The sequence below is a fragment of the Artibeus jamaicensis genome, unplaced genomic scaffold (genome assembly GCF_021234435.1).
Source record: "Artibeus jamaicensis isolate MK-2021 breed Jamaican fruit bat unplaced genomic scaffold, CSHL_Jam_final contig_519, whole genome shotgun sequence".
In the NCBI taxonomy this organism is placed as follows: Eukaryota; Metazoa; Chordata; class Mammalia; order Chiroptera; family Phyllostomidae; genus Artibeus; species Artibeus jamaicensis.
This window is the reverse complement of record NW_026521871.1, coordinates 39,438,303-39,451,849: the sequence shown is the minus strand read 5'-3', so window position 1 is coordinate 39,451,849 and position 13,547 is coordinate 39,438,303. Positions and strand designations below refer to the sequence as shown.

At 38.5% G+C, this 13,547-nt stretch overlaps 1 protein-coding gene across 2 annotated transcripts in view; it reads left to right on the top strand.

Moving 5' to 3' along the window:
- Window positions 1-1,094: 1,094 nt before the first annotated feature.
- The window catches only part of TOP2B (DNA topoisomerase II beta), a 68,104-nt gene continuing 55,651 nt past the window's right edge, over window positions 1,095-13,547 (top strand). For both annotated transcript variants that reach the window (XM_037144004.2, XM_037144003.2), the window contains exon 1: window positions 1,095-1,185. In XM_037144004.2, the coding sequence (XP_036999899.2) occupies window positions 1,129-1,185 (57 nt within the window). In that variant the 5' untranslated portion in view covers window positions 1,095-1,128. The remainder of the gene's footprint in view (window positions 1,186-13,547) is intronic.

The following is a 13,547-nucleotide window of genomic DNA, read 5'->3' as shown; positions in this document are numbered from 1 at the left end:
CCGCGTCCACTTGGGGCCTTGGGGAGGCCGGGGTCACACGGCCCTCCTGGCATCAGTGATCTACAACGTCTTGTTTGCGGTTTACAACCGCTCTTTAAAAATACTTTCCCTTTGGGACGGCCCCGAGCTTCTTCCTGTCACCCCACCCCCAGCGGCCCCGGGCAAAGGCAAGCCTCGGCTACGTGGGCAGGTCTTAGAGTAAACAGTACGTTCGGAGGATGACAATCGACCCGAGGCGAATTCGACCCTCTCCCTTCGCCGCCCTCGAATGACCCTTGACAGCAGCCCCTGATCTCCCTTCAAATGGAAAACCCACAGGCGCGCACACACACACACACACAAACAAAAAACCCTAAGTCTTCCCTTCGGTTGCTACCCGCAATGACGTTTCCCCCTCGGGTCCCGCCCCTCGGGGGGCCTGGAATTTTGGGATTGGCCAAGAGCCTGGGCGACAAGGCCCCGATTGGGTGGCGGGGCGCTGACTGACAGCGGGGGCGTCCGCCGCGCCCTCCCTCCCCGGTGTGCGAGTGTATGTGTGTGTGTGCGGTGTTATGCCGGACAAGAGGGAGGCGACCGCGGCAGCGGAGGCTCTGTTTATTGTCCCTGTCGGTCTGAGGAAGTCTGGGCTGCAGCACGGCCTACGAAGGCCGCCTTTGAGGCAGCAGCGGCAGGCGGCAACGCCGGGACCCGGAGCAGCCGGCCCTCACGGAGCGTGAGGAAGGACAAGGCGTCTCTGCGTCCTCGGGCTTCCGGGCCGAGCTCGCTGCTAGCAGCTCCGGACCTCGGCCCCGTTGGCGGAGGCGCCCGCCGGAGGACGAGGAGCAGGAACCGCTGCTACTCGGCAGTCCGCGGCGTCCTCCGCTTCCTCCTCCGCCTTCCCGTCAGCGACGGCGCTAGGCCCGGGCGACGCGAACGCCGCGCCTCGAGTTTGAGGGCGGCGGGCGGCGCGGCCTCCCTGGTGGTCTCGGTCGGGCGTCCTGCCCGGGTCTCGGCGATGGGGCGCGGGGGGCGGCGCCGCTAAGAGCACGGCGAGTGGAGCGGTCGGTGCAGAGCGGCGGGGCCGGACGGCCCGCGAGGCGGCGGGAGCGGCGGCCGGGGCCTCGGGGCCTGTGAGCGGAGGCACCCGTCATGGCCAAGGCGGGCGGCGGCGCGGGAGCCGGCGGCAACGGGGCGCTGACCTGGGTGGTGAGTGGCGGGCGCCCGCGGGTGGGGGTCGGGGCCGCGGCATTGTTCCGGGCCCGCGGCGGGGCAGGAATTCCGCAGGCGGGGGGAGGGAGGGGAGAGAGGGAAATCCGGTCCGCGGAACGCGGCGGCGGGGTCGGGGCTTCTCCCTGCAAACCCCCCGCACCCCGCCCCTTTCCTTTCTTCTCTTCCCCTCCGCGGAGGCTCCGGCTGCGGGAGCGTGACGCGCACTTGAAACTTTGGGGGACAAACCCTGAGCAAGACACGGGCCCTGCCCGGTCTTCCCCGCTCGGTCCCGTACTCTTCCAGGGCAGCGAGAGTGAGAGGACAGGTATGGCGATAGGCGAGGGCGTCCGTGTGGTTCAGCACTTTCACCCGGTGTGTCTCAAAGAAATCCCGAAGAAAGGGGTGTGTGTGTGTAAAATGCAGCCGTGTCTGACGATCGATCTCTCGGATTTGGCGGGGAATGTGTCCACAGCCGTTTCCACCTACATTCCGAGAGTCTCGTTCACTCGGGACGGCGGCTTCGCCGCGGTCAGTAGGTGTCCGTGGTCCGTCTGTCGGGGCGGGATCGGTGGAAGGAGCGCTCACCTGCGTCGGCCTCGCAGGGGAGACGAGGCGGAGGCCGGACGCAGAGCCCTGGGGAGGTGCCTGACCGTGATTCGTCCCGGAGTTAAAAGGGTTTCGGCGCCCAGTTCCTGCCGGGAAGTAGTAGTGGAGGGAAGACCGAGGGAGACCCAGTTCCCACGGCAGATCGATAATTCACTCGCTCAGCGTAGAGTTCAGATCGGGGTCATTTCCTACCCAGAGAAGCCCAGCTCGGCCAACTGGCGAGGTACCCGGGAGAAAAAGAAAAAAGCGTTTCATTTTCCAGGGGCTTTTGATAGACCCTCCTTCTTTCAGAACACCTAAGGAAGCTTTCACACCGGCGTTTTTATTACTTAATTCTTCATTTTCTCTTTGCTTGGGCGAGGTTTGGGTGAGTTGAGTAGCCCTTCTGCTGTATTGGCAAGTACTCCCTGTACAAAGCTTGTTGCCGATAGCAGGAGAACATTGGGACCTTTTTTTTTTTTTTTGTATGGCAAGGTGTTTTGCAAAATAACTTGCCAGGTTCTTACTGTTGAATCTCTCTAAAATTTGTGTATTACTCCAGTAATGTAATGTGAGCAGATTGGAGGCCAGAGATGTAAAACGTCATCTGACATAAGTTAATGGTCCATGTGGACATTTTGGGGGGAGAGGGAATGAAAAAACACAAGAAGAATGATTTTTTTTTTTTTGAAATTGACAGCCCTTACCCCTGTTACTAAAATGGAATGACTACTAAAAATGGAATTAGTTTGCCAGATAGTTCTCCTTCACTATTTGGGAATGTTGAGGCCTGATCAGTGTTTTCTCTTAAGACCTCTGGTTCTATAATGGTAAGCATGTTGCTCCAAGATTGAATTGGTTGGCTTCAATATTTGATAGCAATATTTAATTTACTGCTATTTTACTTTGTAGATAATTAAATGATCTTTTTTTTCTTTCAAGCTCAATAAGAAACTTTATATAAGAAGTTTTGTGAAATTTAGAGGGTCTCATTCAATATCGGAAAAATTCATTTGAAGCAAATTGATTTCTTGATTAAAGATTTTTTATTATACAAGTATTAATATAGGAAATACAGTAAAATAAGTAGGAAAAGTCTTTTTTATAGATTATATCCTCTTGTTGAATTAGTTTATTAAAAAGATAATTACCCCATAAGTTTACTATAAAATTTGATGCATACTTTAAATTGAAGTCAGATTATATGAACATCGCTATGTCCATAGTATACACCATTGATCATAGACTTGTTTAACTTTGTGGAAGATGATAAAGTGAGTTGATTATGAACATGGACTTTGAGGTGAGATTAATGGCTAAAAAGTTCATTTAGTTTCTTCTGTATGATGACTCTACTAGTACTTAGTTATCTTTAAGTTCTTTCGAAACAGTTTTGTTACATTGTATTTTGACAGCTGTCATGTAAGTGCATTTTAAAAAAACTATCAAAATTGGTGAATTTTTGTGCAGCCACTTTAATATTGAAGATGGAAGAAAATATGCAGCATTATCACTGTATTATGCTTTATTTTTTAAGAAACGTAAAAATGCAACTGAAAGCCAAAAAAAGATTTGTGCAGTATATGATGAAGGTGCTGAGACTGATTAAATGTGTCAGAAGTGGTTTGCGAAGTTTCTTGGTACTACTGACATTTTGGCCAAATGATTCTTTGCTGTGGGCCTGTCTTACGCATTGGAAAATGTTTAGCAGATCCCTGGCCTCTACCCACTAGAAGCCAGTAGTGGGAGATAGCTGACATACTCAAAATATCCAAGTCAATAAAGTTATTGGTAAAAACGAAAAACGTGTCTTTTGTTTTAAGGAAAAACGTAAATTTTTTTGGCCAACCCAATAGATTCAGATCCTGCCTCCAACAGGAGTGCACAAGGAACTTAATATTTTGAAGCTTGTTTTCTCATCTGTAAAATAAGGTTGCTTTGAAAATTGAGATAACATATTTGGCACAGCACTGGTCTTAATAAATGTTTGTTTTTGTCAGTGAAGTTCAAGAAGTGCACAATCAGAATGATAAAGTTGTTTTATATAAAATATCTTTAAGCCAGGGTGAAAGCAAATTTTTCCTTTGCAAAGAGTTCAGGGGTTTGCTGCAGTGGCGGTCATCTGTGTCTGAGGAGGATGACTTTGTCTGCTATGTGGAAATCGGTGTTATGTTGCCACCTGCTTGTGGGTAACAGGAAGAAGTAAAAATGGAATTGGTCTCTGATATCATTATTTTGGGAATGCCATGTGTTGCTCGTATTGACTTCTGTTTAGTTGGATGCCAGCATTTGGTGTTTGCAGTGTCACTGCACAAAAGTTTACATTATGATATTTGAAACCACAAAGCAAAGTGATTTAAGACTAACATTAACTCCTTAATAGTATATTTACTTGGTTTGTGTTGGATTTGCAGAATCTAAAATTTTAAAAGGTGAAAAATATAAATCCAGTTAAACTGTTTTGAGTTACAATAGCTGTGAAGGCTTCTCTGAAGGAAGCAGTTTCTTGAATTAGCTTTTTGTAAAGCTTTGATTCTTAGACCCTAATAGTTGATTGGATAATTTATTCTGGTCATTTATCATTTTTAAGTGGTTGTAAAAATAAATTTGTGAAAATATAAGAATATAGTCACTACATGAATCTTGATTTTTCCCAGTAACACCCTAATTTAATTGATTAAAAACATTGTAATAGAAAATATTTAGCATATAAAAAAGTGGCGGCCAGAAAAGTATAAAGACTTTCTTTGTATCATCAATCTTCAGCAATCATCAGTTCAAGGTCACCCACCTTTCCCCTTCTCATTATTTTGAAGTAAAGCAAACCCTATAATTATATCACTGTATCAGCAAATATTTCAATATTTAAATCTAAAACATATGCCTCTTTAAAAAATTTGACCACAATTAACTGCAGTATTTATAAAGTTTCAGGACATATAAAATAAAATTTGACTGGAAACATGGCTGTATATGAAAATATTGTTTAAAGACTTGTTTTATTTTAATTTAAATTTTATTTATTTATTCTTTGAGAGAGGGGAAGGGAGGGAGAAAGAGGGAGAAAAACATTGGTTGGTTGCCTCTAGCATGGCCCCAGCCAGGGACCTGGCCCACAACCCATGTGTCCTGACTGTGAATTGAACCAGAGACCTTTTTGGTCTCCAGACCAGCACTCAGTCCACTGAGCCACACCAGCCAGGGCTAAAGATTTGTTTTAAGAACATTGTTTTAGTGGCTCATTTTTATATGTCTAAACTGCTCAAACAGATTTTCAAAGGCAGTTTTTTCATAAATTATATGCCCTCCCAAATGAAAATACATTTTAGATAGTTCTTATAGTTAGATTTATTTCTTCAGTCTCTTGCACGTCATGTTTATTTTGGTCATTTTGCCTTAGCCTGCTTACCTTTCATCACAAATGCCTCTTTCACCCCTCTTTACCAGTCTAAATCTTAATTACTCATCAAAGGCTACTTGAGAGTCTCACCAACCTTTTATCCTCCAATTCAGACTCATCTTTTTCTGTTACTCTTATGGATCATAAAACATAAATGTCTTTCTAATGTAATTTTCATGTGTGATACTTTTGTCTTAACAATTAGATTATAAACTCTTGAAGTTAGAGATCATATATTTTACTTGTTTGTATATTTTTTAGCAGGGGTCTCCAACCCCTGGGCCATGGACCTATATGGGTACCGGGAACCAGGCCTCCAGCAAAGCTTGCCTGAGCTCCATCTGCTGGCCAGCAGTGCCAGAAAGTTTGGGGACCGCTGCTTCATAGTGTCTACCAAAGAGCTGGATAAGTAATCAGACCTCAGTTATTGTTAACAAATTAGATAGTTAGTATATACTTAACTTCCTGAAAACTCTTTTTTCATCATCAGGACAAATGGTCAAGTGGCAATATTCTTTATATACATTCTCAAATAACATAGTAGCAGTTTTTAGAAATAGTTTTTTATTCCATATATTTTATTTTTAAAAATAATTTGTAATTTTTTGTTGTTATTCTATTAATCTTGCCCAATTTTCCCGCCTTGCCCTCCTCTGCCCACTGTCCTGCAAAAGTCAGTCCTCACACTGTTGTTCATGTCCATGTCCATGAGTTGTTCTTTGACTAGTCCCTTTCCCTTCTTTCCACCATTATCCTGCTTCCCCCTAGAAACAGTTTTTATAAATTGTGCTAGGTTTTCTGAGTAGAAGTGTGTTTACCTGCATGGTTTCAGAGCTGTTCAATACTTAGATGGTAGCAGCAGTTACATTTTACTAAGTAAGTTTTTTACCGAGCCTCTTATTTTTTAAAAAATTAAATCTTAATACAAGTAAGAACCCATTTTAAAGAAAAGGTTTAATTGTTCAAGCAGAGAAGGAAACAGGGTCCTAGAGATTAGGTAACAAACTGTTAGGTCATGGCTTATGTTCTTAACCATTATTTATTCTTTTCCCCTCCCCCATTTGAAAATATTAAAAACTAAACTCATCTTTTATACCTTAATGTGACAGGATAAGCAAATCATTTTGGGACATACCTATTTCTCTTCTACTAACCTATTTCATTTACACAAAAAGCTAGGAAGTACATTTCCTTTTCAGGGTATATAAATTTTGTATAGCATAATGCTCTTTAAGAGTATGGGTGATGAAATCAGCCTCTTCAAGTACTAGCTTTGTTAGCTTTAAGAAAACACCTAACTTCTCCAGACCTTAGTTTCCTCATCCAAGAGAATCATAGTAATGGTTTCAACTTTATGGAGCTCTTACTAGGATTGAGATTATTTATGTAATTCCCATAATGCTTGGCACATAGTAAGCTCTCAGATGGGTACAGGTATATACACACACATTTTCCTTTTTTTTAATAGGAAGATTTTCTATTTATTTATTTACTTATTTACTTACTTATAGAAGGGAAGAGAGAAAGAGAAGAAGAGAAACATCAATGTGTGGCTGCCTCTCACATGCCCCTGTCGGGGACCTGGCCTGCAACTCAGGCCTGTGCCCTAGACCAGGAATTGCATCCACAACTGTTTGGTTCACAGGCCAGCACTCAGCCACTGAGTCACACCAGCCAGGGCCATTTTCCTTTTTGTAATCCAGTGGTAACCTATTTATTTCTTTTGTCTTAGAGAAAGTGTACTTTTTATCTTGAGCAATAATCACTATAATAACTCTAGTTTAACATATATCACCACATATAGAGAATCTTAAAGACCCACTCAGCAACTTTCACACTATACAATACAGTGTTATTAACTACAGTCACCATGCTGTTAATTATACCTCCAGGACTTACTTATTTTGACTGCCTTTACCCTTTTCTCCACCCCCATCTCTGGCAACCCTTGGTCTCTTCTTCGTATATATGTTTGCTTTTTTTGTGTGTTTGTTTTGGTTTATTTTAGATTCTTCATAAGTGAAATCATATAGTATCTGCTTTTCTCAGACTTACTTCATTTAGCGTAATGACTTGAAGGTCCATCCATATTGTCTGTCACAAATGGCAAGGTTTCTTTTTTTATGGCTGAAGTATATTCCTCTGTGTGTGTGTCACATTTTCTTTATACATTCATCCATGGATGAACACTTCAGGTTGCTTCCATGTCTTGGCTATTGTAAATAATGCTGCAGTGAGCATGGGGGTGCATATATCTTTTTGAGTTATTGTTTTCATTTTCTTCAGATAAATACTGAGAAGTGGAATTGCTGGGTCAGGGGTAGTTTTATTTTTGATTTTTAGAGGAGTCTCCATACTGTTTTTCATAGTGGCTGTTTTTCATTGGTGGGTGGTTCATTCCCACCAACGGTGCACAAGTGTTTCCTTTTCTCTACATCCTCACCAAACCTGTTATTTCTTGTCTTTAAAATAATATATGTACATACACACATATGTATATACATACATATATATATATATGTATATATAAATATTATATATTTAGAGGGGAAGGGAGGGAGAAAGAGAGGAGGGAAACACTGATGTGAGAGAGAAACACAGATTGTTTGCCTCTTGCACATGCCCCAACTGGGGACCAGGCGCACAACCCAGGCACATGCCCAGACTGGATTTGAAACTGATTGAATTTGAACTGGTGACTTTTTGTTCTGTTGTATGATGCCCAGCTGAGCCTCCTCACTGTTGATAATAGCCTTTTAACAGGTGTGAGGTGATATCATTATGGTTTTGATTTGCATTTTCATGGTGCTTAGTGATGCTCAGCACCTTTTTATGTACTTGTTGTCCATCTGTATGTTTATTGGAAAATATTCAGATTCTCTGCTCATTTTTTAAATCAAATTGGTTTTTATTGGTGCTATGTGTCAGCTAGATGATTGCAAATATTTTCTCCCTTTTGGTAAGTTGCCTTTCATTTTTTTTGATGGTTTCTTTTGCTGTTTAGAGAGAAGCTTTTTGTTTGATGCAGTCTCACTTCTTTATTTTTGCTATTGTTGCCTTTGCTTTTGGTGTCAGATCCTAAAGATCGCCACCAACACTGATGTCAGGGAGCTTACTATCTATGTTTTCTAACAGTTTTATGGTTTCAAGTCTTACATTCAAGTTTGTAATCCATTTTGAATGGATTTTTGTTTGATTTCTGTGAAAAAATGCCATTGGATTTTTGATAGGGATTGCACTGAGTCTGTAGATTGCTTTGGGTAGTATGGACGTTTTAACAACATTGATTCTTCCAGTCCCTAAGCATAGAATACCTTTTCATGTATTTATGTTTTCTTCAGTTTCTTTCCTCAATGTCTGGTAATTCTCAGTGCAGAGGTATTCGCCTTCTTGGTTAAATTTATTCCTAGGTGTTTTATTCTTTTTGATGCAGTTTATTGGATTGTTTTCTTAATTTCTTTCAACCAGTTTGTTATTCAAGTATAGAAACAACATTTGGTATATTGCTATTATATTCTGCAACTTTACTGAATTCATTGGTTAGTTCTAGTAGTTTTTTTAAATATATTATTTATTTATCTTTAGAGGGGAAGGGAAGGAGAGAGGGAGAGAAACATCAATGCATGGCTGCCTCTCGTGAGTCCCCCGCTGGGAACTGCCCTGCAACCCAGGCATGTGCCCTGACTGGGAATTGAACCATGATTGTCTGGTTCGTAGGCCCGCACTCAGTCCACTGAGCTACACCAGCCAGGGCAGTTATAGTAGTTTTTTGGTTGAGTCTTCAGGATTTTCTATGTATAATATGTCATCTGCAAATAGTGATAGCTTTACTTCTTTTCAGATTTGGATGTCTTTTATAGAAAGTCTTTTTTTTTTTTATTTTTACAGTGGGCATTTTAGCATTTCTTATAATCTTAAGTATCCCTCATGTTCCACACTTCTCCTTGTCCCTGTCTTAGGGAAGACATTTCTGGAGGAGCATAGTTGGAAGACAAATATATAGTTTTTGTTTCCATTAATGGTGGGTAGATAACATAACTCTTTCTGTTGTTATATAGGTAAAATGTGGCTAAAATAGACATCAAGCATGGCAGCCTTGAGGGAGAAAAAGGGAAGAGATGATGTAAGAGGATAATGCAAAGTGAAGGGATGCTATAGAAGATAAGAGACTTGTTGCCAAAGCTTTAGCTAATCCTACTCTTGTTTGCTTGGGGATGATGAGATTTTGTGCTGATTATGTGAATGAGTGGCTCAGTTCATTTTTAGCACCAACTGGCAGACCATCTCCTTTCCTTTCTTTGGCAGCAATTCATTTTTCTATAGAAAAACAAGAACTGTGGGTGATTGCCCCAAATTCCTATATTTTAATTGACAACTCTATGCAAGAAAAATCTTTCTTTTTACAAAATAATCTTGGTATATACTCATTCTAAAATAAGGAGTTTGTTTTATTGGAATGTTTTTCTTTTCTGGGGGTTGAGAAGTATTCTTTATAAAGGTTGAGTCTTGGTTAAGTATGAAATCTATATTGTTTTACTACCAGGAGTTAGTATTGCAAAAGTGCTATGAAGTAGATTAATATTTAAAAATAAATTTTATATATTATTTTGATGCTTTTGTTATAACTTAAATGTCCCATATTGTATCACTTAACTCAACAGCTAGCTGTTGAACTGTGGAAAAAGTCAGTTATGGCATCATCATGTGTTTGAATCACAAAGAATAGAATGAAAACAACTTTTTCAGATATGTGAAGGGTATGTATCTTAACATGGGATTATTTTACATTTTCATTGCCTTTAATTTACGTGGGAATGAAAATGTTGCCCTGATTTTTTAGATTGCAGTGTAATATGGTGCTAGAATAATTATAAACAGTTTGGTAATTTGACCAACAAGTAAATAAATTACAAATAAACTTAAGTCATGTGTTTTAACTTCTACTTTGACAAAAGTTTATTTGGAATTCTCTTGATAGCTAGTTATGTTTAATGACATATTGTTAATATTTAGTCAATATGGAATACTTAGTGTAATTACTGTAGTACAAGATGTCATACTGTGAACATATAAGAAAAAGAAAAGGTTTAATCATTTTGAATCAAAAGACCCCTTCTTTTCAATATTTAAAATGAGCATAATTCTCTTAGACTGAAGGTATCAAATATATATCACTGTCCTTTGTCATCTGTGCAATTGAGTGTGCTTTTTATAAACGTGTATGTATGAGTTTGCTGGTCTGTTTTTGTTAAGGCTAATTTCTTGATCTTTTTTCTGAATATTATCAGTAACAGTATTAAAACTTGATGATACTCAGGATGACTGTCTTCCTTCCCTTTTTAAGGTAAAGATAGTGGTAATAATGTGATCAAAGATTTTTTTTCATTTTATTTCTTTGTTCTTAGGTGGGGGTTGGTTGTATTCAAACCTGTTCTAGATATGGGACCATCTCATTGAATAGGAAGGGGAAGGGAAGTTGCCCTCTCTTGCTTTACCCTCAGATTTTCATTTTTAGTGGCCTGGCCATTACTCAGGGGACAACTTGCTAATAAACAGAAACTGAAAGAGACCATTAGTCTAGGTTTCTGTCAGAAAAGCTTATTGACCTCTTAGGACAGGACATTCTTTCTTTGTTGCTCATGAGTTAGTGAGCATTGCAAACTATCATTTGCAGACAATGGGAGAGTAAGATAAATCTGATGGCAATATTAATTTCTACTTTCAACTTTGTCAAGGCTGCCAGTCTTCCTTGTTTATTTGGGTTTCACTTCCTGTTCGCCTAGATTCAAGTTAGACAGTTGGGACCGCAGAAGTAGTAAGAAAATATAAACAGTGCCTCTAGAAAAAAGAAAGCTTCAGTTTTATTCTAGCTTAATTCCATTTTCACATAAATAGGTTAATAAGCTTTAAAATATATGTTCATTGTAGGAAATTAAAAAGCATCTATCAGAAAATGACCAATATTTCTATTTCTCACAGATTAATTTATTGATATTCTGTGGGTATATTTTATATTTTCATATGCATACATAATTTATTTTCTGATGAAAATGGGCTCATTTTAATATACTTTTTAATAACTGTTCAATATACAGGGTAGTTTTAATAAACTATAATTTTAAAACACTTGATGATATAATTTTTATAAAAATATAGCAATAGAAGTTTATAATTAACACAAATTTTTTTTGGTCGGAGTAACTAAAAATACTCAGTGAAATATCTAGGTTAAAGGTTTATGTGAAGTTTTGGAAATTCTTTAATATCATAATTAAGAATTGATTTGAAATATCTACAAAAGACCTTAAAACATCCGTTTGATTATGACATTCTATAAATAATATGTAATTTTCATTACTTTAAGTAGAACGATATGTCTTTTTCTTCAACACCAGTCATGTGATATTTAGGAAAATGTATTTTGGCATAAAATGTTTTACATATGTTATGTAAATAATTGTCACATTTATTTTCTAATTATATACAGAGGTGTCACATTTATTAAATAATTGTCACATTTATTTTCTAATTATTATATACAGAGGTGGGCAAAAGTAGGTTTATAGATGTGAGTGCATGAAACACATGAGTTTATTCTTGTATTGTTATTTATTAATTATTGTATTACTTTCCATGTGAGTAACTGTAAATCAACTTTTGCCCACCCCTTATTATTCCTAGAGAAAATTACAAATAGTAATCTGACAAAGCCAACTACATTTTACATTCTCTATGATTTTTGAGACATCCTAGCAAGAATGACAACTTTTTGAACTTGATAGGAAGGGGGTAGGTGCAAGCCAGACATTCCTTATTTTCATGTGTCCATCTGGAGGTAGTGGTGGCAGTTAGGGGTTGTGGAGAACATTGCAAATTCTTGAAGAAGGAGTTAGGTAGTCTTTCACCCCTCTTTTCCATACCTGAATGCCACTTGAGTTGGAATTCTACATTAAAATGTTGAAGTCCAAATTAGGGAGACATAAGTCTCTGGTTGTGTCTAATCTTCAAAATGCTTTGTTTGTGGTAGGATTTGTTTTGGAGAGGTAGTCTTGAATAGGAAAAAAAAAAAGCCCTTACTTGGATGGTTTTATAAGTTCCAATCTTCATGCCAATAAGTGCAAAGTTCTAAGTCACTGGTAAGAAGTTAACTTACCTTTGATTTATCATCATTAAACACTTTTTTAAAAAGATCATTAAGATCAAAGTCATTATAATCTTTCTTTTAACTATTTTGTTTTCACCATTAGATTTTTTTTCTTTAATCATCTCATCATGAAAAGCAAGGAACATAATTAGAAATACTGAGAGTGTCTGTTATTTTAAAAATATGGTTCATATTTTTGGCCAGCTAGTTCATAATCTAACTTTTGATAGAAACACAATATGAAGACTTTATGAAACAGAATTATTTTCTTTTGTCCAAAGGTATTTTTTGTTTCAATTAAGAACTCTTATAATTATTTATGTCATTTTTCACTTATGTGTTTCTGGGAACTTCTTTTTGTCTTGAAGCTATTTATTCATGAACTTTATTTAAAGTAATATAAAAGTTTTCCCAGGAAGTCCACAGGCTTCTCACCATGCTCACTCTTTTAAAAAAATTTTTTATTGTATTTTTTTTATTCCCATTTAGTCTCCTTATATCTCCCTCCCCGCCATAATCACCACATTGTTGTCCATGTCCATGAGTCTTTTTTCCTTTTTACTCAATTCCTGCAACCCCTTAATCTGTCATTCTGTTCTCTGAGTTTGTCTCTATTTTCCTTGTTAGTTCACTTTGTTCATGAGATTCCACATGAGTGAAATCATGGTATTTTTAATGAACTCCGAGCAGAGTTAATGGGTAGCTTTATAAGGGAGAGAATATAAAAATATCATTTAAAGTTTAGAAGATGAGTTATAATGCTGTTTAATATTGTGAAATATTAAATATATTTAATTTTAATGTATGGTGTTGGAAGATTTTAATTTAACATTTGAATTTCCATAGGGTTTGTATGTTACTCTTGTTTTCATTTAGACTATGCATAGGTTCTATAGTTTGATTTTTAAATACACATGTAAGGGCTATGTGATGATATTCTTTTTAATAATAACTTTAAAGATGATGGTATGGCTATTATCTTTGACCTCAATTGAAGCAGTACACTTTTGTGCTTGTTCAAATGCACAAAATCTCTCATTCTTCCTTTGTTTCTCTTCTGATTGTTTCACTATTACTAAAGTTCAAAGACCTGTGAAGATATTTTATTTTTCTCAGTGTGTCTTATATTTGAGTTTTTAATCACTTTATTTATTTTTATTTTTTAAGTTTATTCTTACTGTATTTTTTCATTTCCATTTGTCCCCCTTATACCTGCCTCCCCCTGCCCTG